The 24,215-nt window shown below is 44.2% G+C and overlaps 1 protein-coding gene and 1 non-coding gene across 2 annotated transcripts; one reads left to right on the top strand and one right to left on the bottom strand.

Moving 5' to 3' along the window:
- Nucleotides 1-19,734: 19,734 nt before the first annotated feature.
- On the bottom strand, nucleotides 19,735-20,190 carry LOC116210042. Its single transcript, XM_031543836.1, has one exon. It carries the CDS (start codon nucleotides 20,141-20,143, stop codon nucleotides 19,748-19,750), a length of 396 nt encoding a protein of 131 aa, XP_031399696.1. The 5' UTR covers nucleotides 20,144-20,190; the 3' UTR covers nucleotides 19,735-19,747.
- Nucleotides 20,191-21,758: 1,568 nt separating this feature from the next.
- On the top strand, nucleotides 21,759-21,865 carry LOC116212560. Its single transcript, XR_004157873.1, has one exon. It is a non-coding gene; the product is annotated as a small nucleolar RNA R71 (small nucleolar RNA).
- Nucleotides 21,866-24,215: the final 2,350 nt, after the last annotated feature.

Genomic DNA, 24,215 nt, shown 5'->3' with positions numbered 1-24,215 from the left:
TCAGAAAACATGCAAAATGCTGATTAACCTTTCACTCGACCAAACCAAACACTTGATAATGGTTAGGAGGAATTCTAGATTCCAAATCTAGAGTCAAAACACGAGTTTGGCTAATTCAGTGGAAATTCAGTGTCACAATACAGAACAACTGTAAAAGCAATCCACACACATGAGATTTGACTCTCTTTGTCAAGTTCTCAAAACAAAGCCGAATGCTAAAACATTGGCACGTGCTTGTTTGTCTAGGGTAGGATTTGCATGCCAAAATACCCCGGATTAACAACTTGTTAAAACACGTACACTCGATAATAACAAACACCTTGTCTGTTATTTACCTGCTGCGTGTTATCTTTCCGCACCTGTTTGCCATGCGGGTCGAGCCTGATCCCTAGGCCGAATAATATTAGGTTTCAACGCCCTAATTATCAATCACAGGGTCCAATGCCCTAATCATTGATCACAGGGTCCAACGCCCTGTTCAGTGAGAGCGTACATTGAATTTCAGTTCTTCGGTCTTTTCCCTAAACTCACGGTGAGTTAGAGCGGAATAATAACCGAACGCGAGTCGACTGGAATTCGGCCATTTGTAACTTGTATTTATTGTTTTCGAGAGCATTGTAAGGATTTTATTTTGTACATTCAATATGTAAGAATTCCAGTCGGTGAGTGAACGGTCCGAGAGTCGAATTATTTTGGGCTCCGGACCCACATTTACTGCTTTCAGGTTTTGACACCTCGCATTTACTGCTTTCAGGCTCATCTGAAATCCAAAATCGACTTGGATTCAAATTCATCCAAGCGATACTTCAAGGAGCAAGTCTAATCCTTCTGCTGCAAAGACAGAAAGTGACAGCTCCACAAACAGAGCATGACCCAACTCTCGATCGCAGACCAGCACGGTCATGCCTCCGATAAAAGAATGGATCTCATCCACCTCCGTTGTGGTCGCCGACTAAACACTGGGGCAACACGCGCAGTTTTCTTTAAACTCTTTGTTGCTTTCATTCAAATGCATTCCCACAAATGGGCTCCCGACATGAACAAATCCTTCAATGGAGCATTAGGACAGTCTCGAAGACGCCCTATCAGTTTTGTTGGACCTGTTAGACTCACCTGTCCTCATGGGACCCGGCTCCTCGAGCCTTCCCTAGGACGGCTGCGCATGCCTACTCGCAATTAGGGAAACATGCTTATGTGACCTCAGTCATGATCTAACCACTCCAGAGTGGTGATGACTACATTCCCGGAAACAAATGTCATCCACACGCGACACCCCATGGGTTGCGTGCGGGACAAAAGGGATTTTTTCATGGGTCCACCCCATATTTCTTACCGCATACTCCACCGCACAGTCGCCTAACACACCATCTTCTTTGTCATCTTTTACAGGGACACGCCGGTCACAGGCGAAGAGTGATGCACAAGCTCACGCCTTTCTGAGAACTCCTCTCGAGCCTCCTCCCTTATACTTTGACAGGGAAGGGGCTCGGCACGGAGGTACCCCCTACAAAGCTAAAGACAAAAACAACTGAGCGAGCCATATGCCATCAACGCAACCATTTCAGTTGACATTGACGACATGAGACGGCCAGGGGCGACAGTTGCACAAACCGCCCACCACGAGTCACATCAATGATAAAGACCGGGGCATTCGCGTTCAACGCTTGCACCGAGACCACCTCGGACATCATCCACCCACGATAAGCATTTCCAAGCGACGTAGACTGGGGCATCCCCGGTTGGAGTTCGCACTAGCACAACTTTTCCAAGCGACGTACACTGGGGCATCCCCGGTTGAAGTTCACACTAGCACAACCTCAGCAAACGACGTACACTGGGGCATCCCCGGTTGAAGTTCGCGCCAACACAACCTCGGCAAGCGACGTACACTGGGGCCTCCCTGGTTGAAGTTCGCCCCGAGGTCACCATAGTGGGTCACTCCAGCAAGTGACATTGGAACGCTCCTGGTCATTTGCGTCAAGACCAGGCTTCCTCCACAACAAGCACCAGGACAACCCCGGCCACTAATTCCCTAGGGCAAATTTGTATTTTCCTTCTAGACAATAGGGGAATTCACCTGAAGAGATTGCAAGGGCAAATGACACGAAGTTCAGCTTTCGAGTGCACGGGAGTCAAACTTCCAAGAAAGCCGGTCCTCACAAAATAGGGCTAGCAACACACAACAAGTCTCCACGAGGCGAAAGACACCAAAGTGGCCTCGGCGATACAAAGTCGAGGAGTTTCAAACAAAGACACGGGGCACAAAACAAACCCCAGCTGCAAGGAAAAAAAACAGAGCGAAAAGAAGCGGGAAAAACCCGCCAATGAAGAGAGAGAGAAAAGGCGCGGGAAAAACCCGTCAATGAACAAAACAAGGCAACGCCAACATTCACCAAAAGCACCGGCACAGCCAATTCAAAAGCAGTCAACAAACCCTGAAAAAAAAAGGGGGAAGCAGCAGACACAACTCCTCGACGGAGACAGAACACAATGCACTCGGAGGTTGAATCCTTCGAACCCTTCGCCCTTGCAAACTCGAGAGATAGAAGAATCGAGCCCGCTAGGTCGAAAACCCCTTTTGGGGCGGCCTAGGCAAAAGCTAGGGTAAAAGAGAGGCATGACCGGAAACCCTTTGGGGCGGTTGTGGTAAAAGGAAAGCTCTTCCCCTTTAGGTTGAGAGGTGCGGCCCCGAGGTGGGTGACCGTAGCAAAAGGAGAGTTAAACGAGAGATGAATAAAAATGACTCCCTGGTTCCTCACACATCGTGCAGACAAGGGATCCCCAAGGAAAGTGGCCAGGTTATCTATTTCAATATGATCCTCGATCAGCCCTCCAACACAGCTCAACCATCCAGCGTGAAGGATTCCTCCTCAAGCACAGTGGGCAAACCGAGCATGCCATCCGAGCAGTTCGGTACAACCTACACAACAGAAGGACGAAGGAAAATGGGGGTACATCTCGCTGCAGGCGTGAACCCGTGTATCCTTTTAGCCTAGGGCAACGTGCTTCCCAAGCTTTCTCTTTCCTCTTTGTCTTTGCATAACTCCAAACGGGTCACAGCCGCCCTTTAACAGGCTACCACAGAGCCAAAATCCCAGACATTCCTCTCCGGGGTTTAGTCATAACGCTTTGGAAATGGTCCGACCGAGTCTGACCAAATCTGAACAGAAATCCCCAAGCGGGTTGCAAATGCAGCTGCCCTACTGTACCCTATTGAGAAGGGTTCAAAGCCGCCGGGCGCGTCGAACAAACGATAGAATTGCTAGGGCATCGTCGGGGAAGTCTCGATATGCCCATGCATGGCTAACGGGAGATACCCGGAGGCCTCGCATCTAGGCCTTCGAGAACGGGATCCACTTGCAATATCAAAGCAAAATTCTTCACGGGTTGCTCAAGTGACCCCGAAACTGAAGATCTGTGCGTCACAACGACGCTCTTTTTATTGCTTACCTGTGCCTATCTCATGTTAGTATTTCTCACATGATTTACTAGTAATACTAGGATTACAGGTACCACAAGCATGCAAGAACTACGGCTGACTCAGATTCCCGACCACTCGGGATACGTAGGCGCTCCACCCCAGAGCTCAAGTCTTTTAGCATGTAGCATCCGGCAAAGCAAAATCACTCACCGCACGGCCGGGGCATCGCCAGCGAAAGCACAATGGCCAAACAGCAAAGCCGCCTTCCAACGAAAGTGCAACCGCTCCAGCAGCAACGTCGGTCTTCGATAAATCAGAATTCCCAGGGTTTCACACCCACACACACCGGGTTTCACACCCACACCACCGCAGTCAGGGTTTCACACCCATTCCGCTGCATTCGGGTTTCACACCCACACCGTCGCAGTCAGGGTTTCACACCGGCTCCGCTACATTCGGGTTTCACACCCCGGGTTTCACACCTACACCACCGCAGTTAGGGTTTCACACCCGTTCCGCTGCACATCGGGTTTCACACCCACACCACCGCAGTCATGGTTTCACACCCGCTCCGCTGCATTCGGGTTTCACACACAGGGTTTCACACCCATTCATCGGGTTTCACACCCACACCATCGCAGTTAGGGTTTCACACCCGTTCCGTTGCATTCGGGTTTCACACCCACACCGCCGCAGTCAGGGTTTCACACCTGCTCCGCTGCATTCGGGTTTCACACCCACACACAGGGTTTCACACCCATTCACCGGGTTTCACACCCACAGCAACGCAGTGAGGGTTTCACACCCGTTCCGCTACACACCGGGTTTCACACCCACACCACCACAGTCAGGGTTTCACACCCGCTCCGCTGCATTCGGGTTTTACACCCAGGGTTTCACACCCATTCACCGGGTTTCACACCCACACCACCCCAGTCAGGGTTTCACACCCGTTCCGCTGCATTCGGGTTTCACACCTACACCGCCGCAGTCAAGGTTTCACACCCGCTCCGCTGCATTCCGGTTTCACACCCACACACCGGGTTTCACACCCACACCACCGCAGTGAGGGTTTCACACCCGTTCCACTGCACATCGGGTTTCACACCCACACCACCGCAGTCAGGGTTTCACACCCGCTCCGCTGCATTTGGGTTTCACACCCACACCACCGCAGTCAGGGTTTCACACCCGTTCCGCTGCACACCGGGTTTCACACCCACACCACCGCAGTCAGGGTTTCACACCCGTTCTGCTGCACACCGGGTTTCACACCCACACCACCGCAGTCAGGGTTTCAAACCCGTTCCACTGCATTCGGGTTTCACACCCACACCGCCGTAGTCAGGGTTTCACACCCGCTCTGCTGCATTCGGGTTTCACACCCACACACCGGGTTTCACACCCACACCATCGTAGTTAGGGTTTCACACCCGTTCCGCTGCACACCGGGTTTCACACCCACACCACCGCAGTGAGGGTTTCACACCCGTTCCGCTGCACACCGGGTTTGACACCCACACCACCGCAGTGAAGGTTTCACACTTGTTCCACTGCATTCGGGTTTCACACCCATTCACCGGCTTTCACACCCACACCACTGCAGTTAGGGTTTCACACCCGTTCCGCTGCATTCGGGTTTCACACCCACACCGTTTCACACCCGCTTCGCGGCATTCGGGTTTCACACCCACACACCGGGTTTCACACCCTCACCACCGCAGTCAGGGTTTCACAGCCGTTCCGCTGCATTCGGGTTTCACACCCACACACGAAGAGTCTTCAGGATAGCATTACATGCACTCTGTGGCATCACAATTAGTTGGCAAGCAACGAAGGATTCTGCCACAATATCGATTGCAGCACAGAAAAGCGCAGGGATGGAGGAATCACAATGATTTCTTCCACTCCTCACGCAACTCCCCAGCATTTGCATTTACTTTTTGCAAGCATTTTCATTATACAATGCATCCCATGCGACTACTTTTTTGCACAGGGGTCAGTTCCCTTCGGGTCAATCCCGATTTTAAAGGCCTATCCCTGTTCTGTTCCGGACTCTACACGTCCATTGTGCGCATCTCACTATATCTCCTTTTTATTAGGTACAACATCCCACATATCCAAAGCAAGAAGGAGAAGGCCATATAGGAAATTCCACATTGATCAATAATATCAAATTGGGGTGCTTCTGAAGTCTTTGGCTGCATCCTCTACTCGAGCATGCAGTCAAAGAGGGGCAAGCTGTCAGCACCCCATTTTGGTTCACCTTTCCAAACAACGATATCAGCAATGGTCCAAGCCACAACTTAAGCAGAATACAGAAAAACGACTTAACAGAGCAAAAATCACTATTCATCCTCAAGTCGACAAAATTGAGCAGAAGACATGCACACATGACAGAAGGATTCCAGGAGTCACCAAAGGGAAACAGAGTGGCTAGAGAGCTCAACAACGTCCAAAACCGGCATTTCCAATGTACCACATGGACAGTCCTATTTTCCGATAGTTCGCTCAACCGTCGGAAGATAGCCAACATTGGACTTCAAAAATCCACATCGATGCCAAACAGATGAAAAGTGTCTTCAAACGCATTTCGCAAATCATCTGCTCTATACAGAACAACTTTCTGTATACAGACAACTTTTCAGTGGAAGTCCAAAAATGCCGGTTTCTCGGAGAAAAGTTAATTCCAAATATTAGATGCAGCGATGCCCTACAATCATACAGAGCATGAGCAATGCTTCAGATTGTCTTTTGGAAGCCATAAAGACACTCTAAATGACTTCCGAGCAACAAAACGTGCATACCCCTCTTCGGAAGAGCATAACCGGAGATTGGTCTGATGGAATTACGGCAAACGAAATTCACACTAAATTGCCCTGAAAACTCCAGCGGACATTCGCAATTGAGCAAAACAGACAGCAAAACCCTTCACGGTTTCCCGAGTAACCTCCGAGGAGCACAAAAGGCCATTTTCAGTGAAGATCCATATCCGGAGGTCCTCTTTGGGGAAACTTGACGCCGGATGCTTACATTACACAATGCTAGCCTTCTCAAGGCTCAATGTGGAATCGTCCGAATGAATCACACAACTCATCTAGACCCCTCGAGCAGTGCTTTAAGGGTCCTAGATGCACTTTTCATATCCTTAGAGGCCCAATCTCGGCAAACAGAAATCATAGTGATCTCCGAATCGCCCAAGAAACTCAGAAAGCAATCTGAGAAATCCAGTTTCGGCCTCCTAGGACATCTCCGGCTCCATATTTGCATTTACCGGCTTAAGGGACAAGTGCCCACGTAATTTGACAATTTATGTCAAAATGACCGACGTGAGATGCAGATACAAGATATGCTGTTAGAAGTGGGTAACCTCGCTCTGAATGCATAAAAGGAGCAAAACCGGCCTCCGAGCCTCATACAGACATTTGGCAATTCCTCACGGAAAATGTCTATCTCGGACTCATTAAATCCGTTCCCTCATGTATATCGATAATTCAACATTTGGTTCGAACCCCGAGCCTCGAATGCGCGATCAATCGAGACCTGAGCTTTTTCCCGGTTTCTACTCTTCAGTCGTGGGACCGACGGGATGCCCAAGATGAGTCACCCTTTATTCTAGAAGCTTCTTCTTCTTCAATGCAAGAAGCCAACTTGCACTCTTGCTTGAAAATATCCAAGAGTTTGAAGACAACACTCAAGCCTTCATCAATGCTCATTAATGCTTTTGCCTCTTCCACATGAAGGATACTTGGCTCACATTCATCCTCATCCTCATTAGGCAAACCAAAATTTGCTAATGGGAGGCTTAAGTGTGCTTGCTTTTGCTTAATTGCCCATTAGCTTTGCATATAAATAGCCCCAAAGTGATTAAGTTAATCACTTCTCCTCTTACACACTCTCTCCAAGCATTCTCCCTCTAGAAAACCTCTCAAACTCCATAGCCAAGAACACCCAAGAACCAGCAAGCTTCAGCTTTGAAAAACCGAAAAGAAAACATCGAACAAAACTCGAAGTTCTTAAGTCGGAAGCCGATGTTCATCATCCCGACTTAACTTCAAAAATTCTCAAACTCCATGGACCATATGTTTTGGACCTATGGAGTTCATTGGTGAAATTGGTTTTTCCATTTGAAGTCTTTAAATTATTGTTTCAGGTCATTTAGTGCATTTCGGGTGAAGAATCGTCACTCTCGAGTGAACAGTGCCAGCCGTGTGCCAGCCCGCGCGCCTGCGCACGCCCCACGCGCACAGCCGCGCGCCAGCCCGCGAGCCCGCGCCCGCCGCGCGCCCCGCGTGCACGCCTACACGTCCGCGTGCCCCGCGCGCCTGCCCGTGCGCCCGCGCGCCTCCCGTGCACTCCAGCCGCACGCCCCGTGCGCCTAGCTCCCCGAATGTGCAAGCCCTTGTACCCGAGCACTTTTCCAAGCGTTCTACCGAGTCACCCGACTCTCGAACACTTCCCCGACTCTTTCCTCGTATCCCGAGGGTAGGTAAATCACTCTTGACTTAGAGGAGTTAGGGCTTTTTACATTATTTGCATGACTATGGAGTGATATGGTGTTTTATGCATGTTTAACTTGCAAGGCTTAATTTTCATACACTTTCATGTTATATTATGCATGCTCGTCATCATATAACATGTTAGCATGTCGGGAAACGTTTGGATCGATCCTCGGAAGACCTTCCCGACCCGAAATAAGCAAAAGAGCTCTCGGGTTTGCCTCAAGAAGAGGTAACCGAGACTTGGCTTGCTTTCCTCGGGTTAAGAACGGCCTTCTTAGCCCGATCTAAGTTCGATTCCCGAGTTTTCTCGTGTTTTCTTTCATGCATGAAGTCGGTATTGTTTTATCGATTCCTTAAATAACTTGTTTGTGCATGTTTGCATGTCCGAATGCGTTATTCAAATCATGGCAATACCGACTTTAGTTAATCGTGTCATTTATCGTGTTTGTCGTTTGAGCATGCGAGAAATGATTCAAAACAAGACGGAGAAACCTCGTGGAACCCCATACGGGCCATGGGACCTCCCGGTTATCTCCAAGGAGAAGTGACCGAGAGCCTCTTAGACTCGTACGGGTTGCATGAGGCTTCCTCTTCCCGTTTTAAGTCCGTTCTCGGCTTTCGTGTAATTTGCAATTTACATTATCGTCGCAATATCGCATGAAATGTCTTTTCAAAACAAAGCATGCATGGATTCGGGTATCGATGACTCATTCGGGTCCATTCGGTTACGAGGGTAGTTTCGGTCATTGGACCAAATTATCCTCGATCCTTATGGAATCGTCTTGGTCTTCGAGTCGCGAATCGTTTTCACAATTAATGCATTCGGCACAACCCTTAAGCATTAATTCCACAAACGGGTTAATCGAGACGCTCACATGATTAAAACCACTTCACACTGAAAAAGTTTACAAGAATTGGCCATTAACTGATAACTCGCGTCGATGAGTTGTCAAATGACGTTGGTGCCCTTTTCAAACTTATCAATTTCAAAACCCGAAACGCGCGGTCCGATGTAGCATGGACGTCTGAAAAGGGCTTCTGTGTCTCAACTTGAGTTTTTACCTGATTCCAAGTAACTCAGGTTAGGATATAGAAGATCTTTGTAGATCACTTCTGGGCAGATCGACTGGTTCTTTGGCTTTTTCGGGGTTCTTGCACAACCCTGGAAGATCCAGGGAATTGGTCGACACCGGCTACAGGCCGAGGTGGCCCGCACTGCGATGTTTCTCCTTTTCTAAAAACAATTTTCAAATAAAGGGCAAAATCGTCATTTCACAATTCAGCGACACTCTTAAGGTTAGCATGACAGAAACACTACAGTACGGGATAAGAACGGGCTACCTGTTCAGGTGCAGGTTCATCTGCATAGCCTTTTCTTATCTAACTGATGAGTTTCTGTCATCCTAACATAGACTCGGGTAACTAGAACGATTATCTCTATCAGAAAACTTGCAAAATGCTGATTAACCTTTCACTCGACCTAACCAAACACTAGATAATGGTTAGGAGGAATTCTAGATTCCAAATCTAGAGTCAAAACACGAGTTTGGCAAATTCAGTGGAAATTCAGTGTCACAATACATAACAACTGTAAAAGCAATCCACACACATGAGATTTGACTCTCTTTGTCAAGTTCTCAAAACAAAGCCGAATGCTAAAACATTGGCACGTGCTTGTTTGTCCAGGGTAGGATTTGCATGCCAAAATACCCCGGATTAACAACTTGTTAAAACACGTACACTCGATAATAACAAACACCTTGTCTGTTAATTTACCTACTGCGTAATATCTTTCCGCACTTGTTTGCCATGCAGGTCGAGCCTGATCCCTAGGCCGAATAATATTAGGGTTCAACGCCCTAATCATCGATCACAGGGTCCAACGCCCTGTTCAGTGAGCGTACATTGAATTTCAGCTCTTCGGTCTTTTCCCTAAACTCACGGTGAGTTAGAGCGGAATAATAACCGAACGCGAGTCGACTGGAATTCGGCCATTTGTAATTTGTATTTATTGTTTTCGAGAGCATTGTAAGGATTTTATTTTGTACATTCAATATAAAAGAATTCCAGTCGGTGAGCGAACGGTCCGAGAGTCGAATTAATCGAATCGGTCTAGTGCTTGCCCAGATACAAGTTAATCCAAGAACTCGCGGTTCTGGTTCACGCAGGGATTCAACCTCCATGGTTCGATGAACTGTAACGCAAGATTGCGAACCAACTCCCCGACATACGGGTTTACTTCTCTCTCGGCTTCTCAACCGACATCGTTTGGTTCACCGAATCTCCGGTGTCAAAACGTGCGAGCCGAGTGCAGCTTAATTCATGCGGTAAATCATAAAACATGCAAGCCTAGCAAACCAGAGTACCAAAAGGGCGTGCGGGATATAGGCCCGCACGTAACATGAACCCCCGAACACGGATTTTCCGGTTCCGCACAAATCAATGCCTTAACAACAAACTAGGTGTTCCATACCCCTAGACCCGGGTAACTTATCCGCCCTCGACTTTCGGGTCGTAAAATGATAAGTGGCGACTCCTTCTCTCACGCGTGTCCGTCACGCGTCCCCACGGGAAGGTGGATACTCCCAAGCCGCGCGATCCAAAAGCGCGCAATGCGGGCCCCGACGAGAGTCCACATTCGGGTCCGTACAACATCCATCAACTCCCATCACCCATCCATCACTCCATCACTTCCCTCTTGCTTCCCCTACACTCTACAAGACACAAATCCCTCCCTAATCTTCCCTCCAATTTCGGCAGCCCCCTCTTAAGCCCCTAACCCGTGATTAAGCTTCCTTAATCGAGCCGTTAGCCATCCCTATAAAGCCTCTAGCATCATTAGTTCTAATCACTTCTTCATTCTCTCTCTCTCTCAAGAATCCTCTCAAACTCCAGCCCTCCCCTCCAATTCGTCCAGCCCTTGCCAAGGCCAAAACCGGCCAAAACTGTCGAAAAAACCACCCGGTATTCCGGTAACCACCCGACCCGACTTAAGCCAAAAATCATCAAACTCCCTAGCCTACATATTTCCTACCCCCTCAGTCCATTTCCGAGCTTAGATTCCCCATTTGAGGCCTCCATCATCGCATTCCAGCCGAAAGGAGAATCGGGTCCCGAGGGTCACCCGGGCGCACACCGGACCTTTACGCGTGCCATTTCGCCCCACGACCTCGGCGAGTCGTGCCATCACGTTCAAAGGGTTCCTCACAACCCTCTCCCTCCCCCGTGAAGAGGTGGTCACGGTCCGAGGGCCGATCAACCGTGCACAACCACCGTTTCACCATTATTCTCTTACCGGTTCCTTTGGGTCCATTCCGAACTTATTCTCACTGTTTCGGATTTCTCTAGGCCTTGGCACGTTCGGGTCAGCCCATGGTCACCTAGATCTACCTCTTAGGAGTCCAACGAACCCGGTCTCACACCGTGCCGTGGCCGGAGCGAGCATGCCGACCCGTTTTCCCGAGACTGCCGCGACTGCGCCTCTTTCGGGTCGTTCCACTCGTAGCTCCAAGCCGAGTCTCGCGACTCTCAAGGCCGCTTCCCTGACTCTTTTCCTCTTGCAACGAGGCTAGGTAACACCTTTTCATAACCTAGAGAAGTTAGGACTCTCTATATGTGTTTGCATGGAGTGATAACGTGATTTAAGTGACTAAGGAGCATGATAGACGTCGTTTTTCTTCCGAATCTAAGCTTCCATGCAACCCCATGCAACGTCATAACGTTTTATCCTTTTGGCTACGTCCGAGTGATGTGTGAACGTGCGTCTCATGGTCGGGCATGACTTATTTCGAGGCTAGAGAGCCCCTCGTGGTCCGTGGGGGTCGCGGAACTCGCGGCCATACCTCCCAAAGGGATGGCCGAGAGTTCCCTTGCCCCTCACGGACGCACCGGGCGCTCTTTCGCCCCGAAACTTGTTGTTCCCCATACTTTATCGTCCCGAATGTTGTGTAATGTGTGGACATGACGAGAAGCACTCGAGATCTAGGGGGAAGAGGTCCTCACGGGTCGGTTGCACCAAGAGGAGCTCGCGGCCACCTTCCTTGCAAGGGGGCCGAGGGGTCCCTTGGTTCTTCCAAGGCCGTGGACTTCTCGTCCCGTGATGTCGGGGGCTTCTCGGGATACATTTCCGAGCTTGGCATTGAATGAACCAATGTTGCACTACAAATTTCATTAAACATGATGCTTGCGTTCGTCTCGTGTTTACATTTGCGTAGTCAAGACCGTGGTGACGTTCGTTTAGTGAAATGTGTTTAATTCGTGTGTGTACATCACTTGATGCATGCAAGGATCGATTGAAAATGATAGGAGAGACCCGTCCAAATTCGGATCGGGCCAAGAGGCATTCGGCCACTCATCCTTAGGGGATGGCCGAATTCTTCGTGACCCCCTACGAGTTAGGATCGGTCTCTCTTGGTTATTTTAAATCCGATCCTTGGGATTGCTTGCGACTTTGTTTTCTTTTCTCCTTCCTTCTTCCAATTATTAATCATGTATTAATTATTTATTAGATATGTTAGTTTCGGAAAATCACCCATCAAGTCCATAATTGTGATATAAATTGATAACCACCGAATAATTTCACAAATGGGGCAAACGGGACGTCTCATTCGGTTAATTAAATCATTTGGATTAAATAATTGGACAAATCAAATGTTAATTCGTAAACGCATCGATGGTTCACGGAATGGCGGAAATGCCCTTTTCCTTTAAAAACCTACAATTTCAAAACACCGAGACGTGCGACACGAATAGAACCGACGTCTAGCGAATACTCGCGTGCCACGACTCGAGTCCGGGCCCGATTTGAGGCGGCTCGAGTCGAGACACACGAGTCTTCCTTAGACCCCTTCGTGTCACACAATCTCCAATTTGCATACGAACATCATAATTTCATTATCCGAGGGCATAACCGTCATTCCGTGATTCACCGGTACCCTAGGCACTAGGGAGTCGGAAACACCTCGATTTATGGACGGAAAAGGGCAACCCGTCCGGGTGCGAGTCTCATTCATACGGCCCATTCAGTCCACTTTCGGTGTTTCTATCTTCTTATTGTAGATTCGGTGGGGATCGTTTTATTTCAGTTACAAAACACAAAGAATCGGACTAATCATACATCCAGCCTAATCAAACACTAGATAATGGATAGGCGGAATGATATATTCCAATCTAGAGTCAAAACACGAGTTTGGCTAATTCGGTGAAACCGCAGTGCCACCCCAACTGAATAAGAGTCCTAAAACAAATTCACACATATGATTGGCTTAGAATCATGTCTCAGTTCCCCCCTATGTTTGCCTAGGTTAGATACATTGTTTGCTAATCAACCCCGGTTAATAACTGATTAAATCACGTACATTCGACTTAATACACCACTTATTTGTATTCACCGACAGTTGTCAGTTATTGTCTGTATTATGTCAGTTTTATCAATTTTCTTCTGTTTTGTCTTTGCCTATGATGATTTATTGCGGTTCGGGCCCGAGCCCATAGATTACTTGTCGCACGGGGTCCAACGCCCCCAAACCATCGTACACGAGGTCCAACGCCTCTTAACTCACCGAGCGCGTGCAACCCGAGTGCGGAATGGGATCTAGCCTCGATTCACCATCACACTCCGAATGCGGCCTATGTGAAAGGCGGATTTGGATTGAGCGCGTGAAACGGGTTTAGATATCACCCGGGAGCTCGATCGGTCCATCGGATGCAGTGAGAACCGACCGGTTCTCCCGAAACCGTTGGATCGATTGGACCCGACCCCCGGCTCCTCGAGCCCACGTTGCCTTAATTTGTTTATCGGTTATTCGAAATACTCAATGAGCCGGAGCGGAATATTGGCCTAATGCAAACCGATCGGGATCCATTTACTTATTCAATTATACCTTGTAATTAGTTGAGAGAACATTGCGAGAATTCTATTTGTATGTTCATTCGTGCACTTGTAAGGATCCCCGATCGGCGAGCGAGAGGTCCGAGTGTCGGATCGGTTAAGTTGGTCTATCACCACCAAAGGGTGAGTAAACTCGGATACTCGTGGCTTCGGTTCACGCAGGGATTCGACCATCACGGTTCGATGAACTGTAATGCTAGGATAGTGAACCGACTCCTTGATGCACAAGCCTACTCATCTTTCGGATTCTTAGCCCAACTTGATTAATTCATCGACTTTACGATGTCAAAACGGGCGAGCCAAGTGCGACCTTGATCCCTTTGCAAATATATATAAATAAGCTCAAATTCTACCAGCAAGTGTACTGGGTCAGATCAAGTAATATAGTGATGAATAGAGTGTCGATCCCACAAGGATTAATTAAGTACTAAACCTATATTAGATTCTATTATTATCTAAGCAATCAAATTAAGAGAATTAACTAATTAACTACTAATCAACCTAAATCGTCACAAAGAGCAGAAAGAGAATTGTACGAAAATATATCAATTGAAAGTGGGAAAAACAGAATCCACCCTAGTTTCACTAATCAGATTGCCATCATGTTATATAGACTGATAGCTATGTGATTATTCAAGTGAGTTTATCAAGCCTTTAAAATTAAAGTCTTAAACCTCTAATTAATCAATCAGCTCCCGCATCTCTAATTAATAGTGGACTCTAAATTATAATCATACACCTTCCAGTGCTATGATTGTCTAATGCCCTAAATTAATTATCCCTAATGTCTTAGCGAATAACTAACTAGAAACATTGCATTAATCCCTGGATAATCTCTAATTAAACTAATTAACGCAGCTATCGCATTTAACTAATTAGTCTAATCAAGAATTCCTAACAAACACTATATCAACTCCCGTATCAATAGTGTTTCTAACAATTATAACCAATTAAGAATTAAAATTGAAATTATAGGAATTGCAATCATGAATCATCAACACATCTATTAATCCTATAACATGGCGACAATCATCATATTAGCTACCTAGGGTTTCATCATATTCCCACAAAAGAAGCTTAGAATATCATGGAATTGAAAACACAATTATAATTCCAAGGAGTCATTGCAATAGAATTCATATTCAACAGTAAACTCAAGATATTGAATCCTAAAACAAAAACCCAACAATTCCTTTAAGGAATTATCTCTTCCACAATTCTTCGCTTCAAATCAATTGATCCAGGTGACGGCTCCAGACAAGACCCTCTCCAAAAACTCTCTAGGTTAAAAGAATGGTGAAAGATGGCTCCCCCCCTAGGGTTTCCTAATCTTGTTATGAGGAGTATTTATATCCACAACAAAAAAAAGATTTCCGAAAGATATATGCTGGCTCCAAATTGCGCAAAACTCCTCAATATTGCTCGTAATTCCATCTAAGTCCTCAAAGACCTACAATATCAAATTACACATAATTAAGCACCGACTTCTTATAATTTCTATAAAATTAATAATAATTTAACATGAATTGCACAATAAAATATGAGTATAATATGCCCTTATCAACTTCCCCACACTTGAACTTTTGCTTGTCCTCAAGCAAAATAAATAAGACCAAGGAAAGAAATCTATCAGAGACAGTACAAATTTTCATATTCACTGATTTAAGCATTTGATATCTCATAATTTATTACTCGTTATTTTGTGGTGCCCACTGCTCAAACCAAACTGGAAACATGTGATCAGAGTACTACAGTTGAAATTAACCAGCTAATCTAGAGAAAGCAAATTTTAATCCAAGCGTTTAGCCTAAGATTTCTATTTCAAAAGTAAATACTCAGTCCTATAAGGAAAAATACACATTTAAACTTCATAGCTGTTAGCAGGCATATAATCCCTCTAATTTTCCCTCTAAGCAAGTCAACAAGGTAGTGAAAGCATATGGTATCTGCTTCGTCCCTAGGTTTTCTTCCTTTTTATTACAAGTCTTAATTTATTTTTTTGTTTTTGCATTCAATTTTTCCTTTCTGTTTAAGAAGCAAATTTTTTTTTTTTTTTTTCAAGTCCAATTTTTGTTTGAACTTGTGCCTTTCCGCTCTTCTCGTTATAGTGAGTTCATTGAGTCGGCACATCCCGGGCTCATCACCCAAGTGACCGGGTTTTAAAGGGACTCCTACGAACTCTTCCTCACTCTAACATTCAAGTTAGGATACTCATAACTCAATTCTTGAGTCATTGGAGTAAAGGCTATGCTTGCTTTTTTTTTTTTTGAATGCTCACTAACACTTTTCAGACTTCTTTTATAGGAATCACTAAGTACAAAGCTTCTTCTACCTCTTTCACTAAATGTTAAAGTGCTATTAGAATAATTAAAAAGAGGATATACTAACTAACTTTGCTTAGAAGTAGACCTGTTTATTTTTCACTTAAGGACTTGACCGACTCTTAAACTTCAAACTCTAGGGCTAAAAACTAGGTAAATTTGATTTCTAAAGATTTGACTAATTAATTTTAACTAAGTACAAAAATCACAACAGTGGTGAGTAGGGCGCCTAAGTGAGTCAATTTTTTTCAAACAATTCCTGAACAAATGCTATCAACAGTATTCTTCGTACAATCTCTAGATTTCAATAATTAAAAAAAATTAAAAAAAAAAAAAAAAGAATTTGGCCTAACAATTGCCAGATAACTTAAGGACAATTATAATTCAAGGTGACAGGGAAGTATAACTATTTATCAACAAAGACAGGCATCAGATGTCATGAGTAACAAATTAAATCACAGAATTCAGACATCAACACTATACTCAATTTTATACTCCATCTGTTTAGTATCTCCCTTCCCCACACTTAGATTAAACAGTGTCCTCACTGTTCCTAATGTAGCTCTAGTAAAACGAAAATAAAAATAAAGAACATAAGAGAAAAAGAGATACTAGTACTTCCCCGGTTTCGAAAAATTAAGTTGAAGCAATTGGAGTTCCAACTGGTATAGCAATAGAGAGAGTCAGCAGTTGTTATCCACCCTGGCTTCAAAAACAAAAAGAAAACAACAAAAAGAACAAAAATAGCAGATAATCCATCTTAACTAAAACAATCAAATAGCAAATATCCCAAGTCTACCCAATGAGTGGGTGCTTGATAAAGTACAAACCAACAGCAAATCAAAATAAAACAAATGAAGCAAAAGAATTGAGAGCCAACAGGGACTTTAGCTCTCAGACATGGGCTGCCTCCCATGAAGCACTTAGTTTATAGTCGCTAGTTCGACTTTTCCAATTCTTCAACCGAATTTGCTAGATCCACCGTAGTGGCATCACCATCAATATTTTCCCCTTCAAAGTAATGCTTGAGAAGATGACCGTTTACTTTAAAAGTGCGGTCATCTTCTGACTTCAGCTCAACTGCACCATAGGGAAAAACATTAGAAATAACAAATGGTCCAGACCATCGAGATTTTAACTTACCTGGGAACAACTTCAAGCGAGAGTTGTATAATAGGACTTTCTGACCAGGCAAAAACTCTCGCTTTAGGATGTTCCTATCATGCCATCGCTTGGCTCGCTCCTTGTATATCCTAGCATTTTCATATGCTTCCTCTCTCATCTCAGCCATCTGATTCAATTGGAGCAATCTCTTTTCACCTGCAGCTTGTAAATCAAAGTTAAGGTATTTTATGGCCCAATATGCTTTGTGCTCAAGCTCTACTGGTAGGTGACATGATTTACCATAAACAATCTTGTATGGGGACATTCCTATGGGGGTTTTGAAAGCTGTCCTGTAAGCCCACAATGCATCATCAAGTTTTAAAGACCAATCTTTCCTAGATGCATTGACTGTTTTCTCTAAGATACGCTTTATTTCCCTATTGGACACCTCAACCTGTCCACAAGTCTGTGGATGATAAGGGGTGGCAATTTTATGAGTAACTCCATATTTTGATAATAATTTTTCAAATTGCCGATTGCAAAAATGTGATCCCCCATCACTTATAATGGCTCTAGGTACCCCAAATCTTGAAAAGATGTTCTTTTTCAAAAATCTGATTACAACTCTGGCATCATTACTTTGTAGAGCAACTGCTTCTACCCATTTTGAAACATAATCAACAGCCACAAGAATATATTTATTTGAAAAAGAAGAGGGAAAAGGACCCATAAAGTCTATTCCCCACACATCAAAAAGCTCAATTACAAGAATGCTATTTTGTGGTACTTCATGTCTCCTAGAAATATTGCCAGTTCTTTGGCATGGAGCACAAGACATAATGTAATTCCTGCAATCATGAAATACTCTAGGCCAATAAAATCCACAAGATAAGATCTTAGTTGCAGTTCTTTCCACACCAAAGTGGCCTCCTGCTTCCTTAGAATGACAGTGTTGTATTATGCTAAGTTGTTCAGTTTCAAGCACACAGCGTCTAATTACTTGGTCAGCACAATATTTAAACAGATATGGTTCATCCCAAAAATAGTATTTCACATCATGCAAAAATTTCTTTTTCTGTTGAGATGACAAACCATATGGTGTGATGTTGCTAACCATGTAATTGACTATATCAGCATACCAAGGTAATCCTTGGATTTCTACTACATGCAATTGTTCATCAGGGAACTTTTCATTAATGGGTGAATCTAAACAATCAGATTCCAAACGGGATAAGTGATCAGCCACTACATTTTCAGTTCCCTTTGTGTCTCTAATTTCCAGGTCAAATTCTTGTAGCAGTAGAATCCAACGAATTAGCCTAGGTTTAGCATCAGCTTTGGCAAACAAATATTTCAGGGCAGCATGGTCTGTGTATACTATGATCTTAGAACCTATCAGATAAGGCCGAAACTTGTCACATGCAAATATGACTGCTAAAAGCTCCTTTTCAGTTGTGGCATAGTTCTTTTGGGCCTCATTTAAAGTTCTACTAGCATAGTATATTGCATGAAATACCTTACCTCTCCTTTGCCCAAGTACTGCTCCTACAGCATAGTCGCTGGCATCACACATCAGCTCAAACGGAAGCTCCCAATTAGGTGCAACGATCACTGGTGCAGAAGTGAGTTTCTCCTTCAATAAATTGAATGCCTGCAAACAATTGTCATTAAAAACAAAAGCAGAATCTTTTTCAAGTAAATTACAAAGAGGTCTAGAGATTTTAGAAAAGTCCTTGATAAATCTCCTGTAGAAGCCAGCATGTCCTAAGAAGCTCCTTACTCCTTTTGTTGAAGTGGGTGGTGGCAACTTCTCTATTATCTCCACTTTTGCTCGATCAACTTCAATCCCTTTCTTTGACACCTTGTGACCTAAGACTATACCCTCTCTTACCATAAAATGACATTTCTCCCAGTTCAGAAGCAGATTAGTCTCCTTACATCTTTTAAGCACACAGCCTAAATTTGTCAGACAAGATTCAAATGACTTCCCAAAAACAGAGAAATCATCCATAAATATTTCAATAAAATTCTCTAACATGTCAGAAAATATAGACATCATGCACCTCTGGAAAGTGGCAGGTGCATTACAGAGACCGAAAGGCATTCTCCTAAAGGCAAAAGTGCCATAAGGACAAGTAAATGTGGTTTTCTCCTGGTCCTCGGGTGCTATATGAATCTGATTGTAACCAGAATAACCATCTAGAAAACAATAATAATCATGCCCTGCAAGTTTTTCTAGCATCTGATCAATGAAGGGGAGGGGGAAATGGTCTTTACGGGTAGCATCATTTAGTTTCCTGTAATCTATACAAACTCTCCACCCAGTCACAGTACGAGTCGGGATTAATTTATTGACCTCATTTTTAACCACAGTCATACCACCCTTTTTGGGCACTACTTGAACAGGACTAACCCATTTACTATCTGAGATAGGATAGATAATACCTGCATCCAACAGTTTAAGCACTTCTTTCTTCACTACCTCTTTGAGAGTTGGGTTAAGTCGCCTCTATGGTTGCACTATGGGTTTGCACTCAGCTTCCAACATTATCCTGTGAGTGCAAATCAAAGGGCTGATCCCTTTGATATCTGCAATAGTCCATCCTATTGCCTCCTTGTGCTCTCTCAGCACGCTTAGGAGCTGTTGCTCCTGATCACCTGTCAAGGAAGAAGAGATAATTATTGGCAAAGTATCATCTATTCCAAGATAGGCATATTTTAAATGGCTAGGCAATGGTTTAAGTTCTAGCACCGGGGACTGTGTCAAAGATGATACTGGTTTTGTCGCACTAGTGCCCAGCTCCTCATAGTAGCGAGCCTTGATTTCTGATACCTTCTCCACAGATTCTTCCTCATGCTCATCATCATCACTCCAATCGTCCAGATCCCTAAGGACTGATTCCATTGTATCCACACCTGCTTTCTCCTCCACAGACTCAGAGATAAGCTCATCAATAATATCAATGGTGTAACATGATTTGCCATCATCAAATTTCTTTATGGCGTCATAAACATTAAAAGTTATTTGTTCATTCATAACTCTTAAAGTGAGCTTACCTTGTTCCACATCTATTAATGCTTTACCTGTCGCAAGGAACGGTCTGCCAAGGATCATGGGCACCTCTCTGTCCTCCTCCATCTCCAAGACTATGAAGTCGACTGGAAATATGAATTTGTCTACCTTCACCAGGACATTCTCAACAATACCCTTTGGATATTTGATACTCCTGTCAGCAAGTTGCAAGGTAATATGAGTTTTCTTGCATTCTCCAAGTCCAAGTTTCCTGAAAATAGACAGAGGCATTAAATTTATACTTGCACCTGAATCGATAAGAACGTTCTCAAAATGAAAATTCCCTATAGTACAAGGAACAGTGAAACTCCCCTGATCTCTTTGTTTGCGTGGTAAGTTAGGCAAGTCCTTTTGGAGAATCATAGAACACTCTCCTGTAAGCATCACAGGCTCACTCCCATCAAACTTCCTCTTTTTAGTGAGCAGATCCTTCATGAATCTAGCATATGAAGGCATCTGCTGGAGTGCTTCTGCAAATGGAATGTTGATTTGCAGCTTTTTAAAAACATCTAGGAATTTAGCAAATTGGGCGTCCAACTGTTGTTGCTTCAATCTTCCTGGAAAAGGGACAGGAGGAACATACGGTTTCACCCCTAGTGACTTCTGCCTTGGTTCCTCCACCTTTTGCTTACCTTTGTCTTTCTCCGGACTCTCCTCCTGAGTTTGAGCTTTTCTATTGACTATTTCCAATTCCTTGCCACTCCTCAGCATTATAGCATTGACACCCTTGGGGTTCTCTTCAGTGTTGCTGGGTAAAGACCCTGATGGTCTATTACTCAATTGCTGAGAAATCTGACTAATCTGACCCTCTAGGTTTCGAATAGTGGCTTGTTGATTCTGTAGCATGGTGTCAGTCTTTTGCATATAGCTCAACATGAGCTCTTCCATTCTCGACTGACTTTGCTGAGGTGGAGCATTCTGAGCAGGGCCTTGCTTTTGGAATCCAGGTGGCGGTTTAAGTGCATTATTCTCATTCCTCCATGAGAAATTAGGATGATTACGCCACCCGGGATTGTAAGTGTTCGAATAAGGCCCTTGATTACTCCGTTGGAAGTTGTTGACAAAGTTCACTTGCTCTCCATTGGGTGAAGCCGAGGGATTTCCAGACATGCATTCAAGAGTCGAATGTGGTCCTGAACACAACTCACAAAAAGCAACCTGATTAGTATTAAAAGAATGTGCTGAGGTGAGTTTACTTACCTGGGTAGTGAGAGCTGAAATCTGGGTTGTCAAATTAGCAATAGTGTCCATGTCATTGACTGATGCCACTCTTGATTTACTTCTTTCATTCTGCCAATTATGTGCACTGGAGGCCATCTCTTCTATCAAAGCACTTGCTTCATCATAATTCTTACCCATCAGTGCGCCTCCTGCTGCAGCATCTACTAGAGACCTCAATGTATCATCCAGGCTAAGATAGAAGATCTCAATTAGGAGATTATCTGGCAATCCGTGATGTGGGCACTTTCTGATTGCCTCCTTGAATCTCTCCCATGCCTCATAAAGTGATTCACCATTGAACTTGGTGAAGTTAGTGATTTCGTTCCTCAATCTTGCAGTCCTAGCTGGTGGGAAAAATCTCCTGAGAAACTTAGATGAAAGGTCGGCCCAGGTGGTGATGGACTCTTGTGGCAGTGAATTGAACCAGGCTCTCGCTTTATCCCTAAGCGAGAAAGGAAAAAGCTGTAATCTAATAACATCATCAGTGACATTATTCATCTTTACCGTGTTACAGTATTGGAGGAATCCTGCAATATGCTCATCAGGACTCTCGTTGGGATATCCTCCAAACTGATTTGATTGAACCATCTGGATGAGTGCTGGCTTCAGTTCAAAGTTATTAGCTGGAATAGTGGGCCTTCTGATCGCAGAACCCATAATAGTAGGTACTGCATAGTCTCGAAGTGCTCTGGCAGCACCCTGTATTTGGCGGTTGATGTCATCATCTGCCATCTCAACTACCTGCAATTCTTCCCTTCTTCTGTTCTCTCTTCTCAACCGATGCAAGGTGCGCTCTATCTCAGGATCTAATGGTAGAAGTTCAGCACTTCTACTCCTGCACATAGAATACCTGCAAAGAGAACAAGAAATAAACACACAGTAAAGTGCGCCTAAATTAACAATAGAACTAAAGGTGGTCTAATATTAAGTTAATCCCCGGCAACGGCGCCAAAAACTTGATCCCTTTGCAAATATATATAAAAATAAGCTCAAATTCTACCAGCAAGTGTACTGGGTCAGATCAAGTAATATAGTGATGAATAGAGTGTCGATCCCACAAGGATTAATTAAGTACTAAACCTATATTAGATTCTATTATTATCTAAGCAATCAAATTAAGAGAATTAACTAATTAACTACTAATCAACCTAAATCGTCACAAAGAGCAGAAAGAGAATTGTACGAAAATATATCAATTGAAAGTGGGAAAAACAGAATCCACCCTAGTTTCACTAATCAGATTGCCATCATGTTATATAGACTGATAGCTATGTGATTATTCAAGTGAGTTTATCAAGCCTTTAAAATTAAAGTCTTAAACCTCTAATTAATCAATCAGCTCCCGCATCTCTAATTAATAGTGGACTCTAAATTATAATCATACACCTTCCAGTGCTATGATTGTCTAATGCCCTAAATTAATTATCCCTAATGTCTTAGCGAATAACTAACTAGAAACATTGCATTAATCCCTGGATAATCTCTAATTAAACTAATTAACGCAGCTATCGCATTTAACTAATTAGTCTAATCAAGAATTCCTAACAAACACTATATCAACTCCCGTATCAATAGTGTTTCTAACAATTATAACCAATTAAGAATTAAAATTGAAATTATAGGAATTGCAATCATGAATCATCAACACATCTATTAATCCTATAACATGGCGACAATCATCATATTAGCTACCTAGGGTTTCATCATATTCCCACAAAAGAAGCTTAGAATATCATGGAATTGAAAACACAATTATAATTCCAAGGAGTCATTGCAATAGAATTCATATTCAACAGTAAACTCAAGATATTGAATCCTAAAACAAAAACCCAACAATTCCTTTAAGGAATTATCTCTTCCACAATTCTTCGCTTCAAATCAATTGATCCAGGTGACGGCTCCAGACAAGACCCTCTCCAAAAACTCTCTAGGTTAAAAGAATGGTGAAAGATGGCTCCCCCCCTAGGGTTTCCTAATCTTGTTATGAGGAGTATTTATATCCACAACAAAAAAAAGATTTCCGAAAGATATATGCTGGCTCCAAATTGCGCAAAACTCCTCAATATTGCTCGTAATTCCATCTAAGTCCTCAAAGACCTACAATATCAAATTACACATAATTAAGCACCGACTTCTTATAATTTCTATAAAATTAATAATAATTTAACATGAATTGCACAATAAAATATGAGTATAATATGCCCTTATCAGACCTTAAATCACGCGGTAAATAAACAAATCGGCAAGCCTAGCAAGCTAGAGTACCGAAAGGGTGTGCGGGATATAGGCCCGCACGTAATAGAACCCCCGAATCCGGAATTTTCGGTTCCGTATGACCATTGCCTTAGCATTTAGGTGTACCTCGTACCCCTAGACCCGGGTAACTTGCCGGCCCTCGACCTTCGAATCGTAAAATGGCAAGTGGCAACTCCTTCTCACGTGCGTTCGTCGCGCGTCCCCGGGAAGGTGGACACTCCCAAGCCGCGTTTGCTTAGGCGCGCGCATGCGTGCCCCGACGAGATTAAATTCGGGTGTGCACAGCTTGGCGACTCCACTGGGGATATCTAGAGGGTTCGGGCTCAATCCCGTTTGCTTGCTTGCTTGTTTATTTATCGCTTTCCGCATTTCCCGCTTATCTACTTTACGCACTTTTATTCCCCGCACATGCATTGCACATCATACT

The sequence above is a fragment of the Punica granatum genome, chromosome 6, assembly GCF_007655135.1.
Source record: "Punica granatum isolate Tunisia-2019 chromosome 6, ASM765513v2, whole genome shotgun sequence".
Lineage (NCBI taxonomy): Eukaryota > Viridiplantae > Streptophyta > Magnoliopsida > Myrtales > Lythraceae > Punica > Punica granatum.
The sequence above is the reverse complement of the archived record's forward strand: the minus strand, read 5'-3'. Positions and strand labels throughout refer to the sequence as shown.

Bases quoted from the DNA above. Each gene is read 5' to 3' on its own strand.
- LOC116210042 (XM_031543836.1), bottom strand. From the start codon at position 20,143: ATGGAATCAGTCCTTAGGGATCTGGACGATTGGAGTGATGATGATGAG.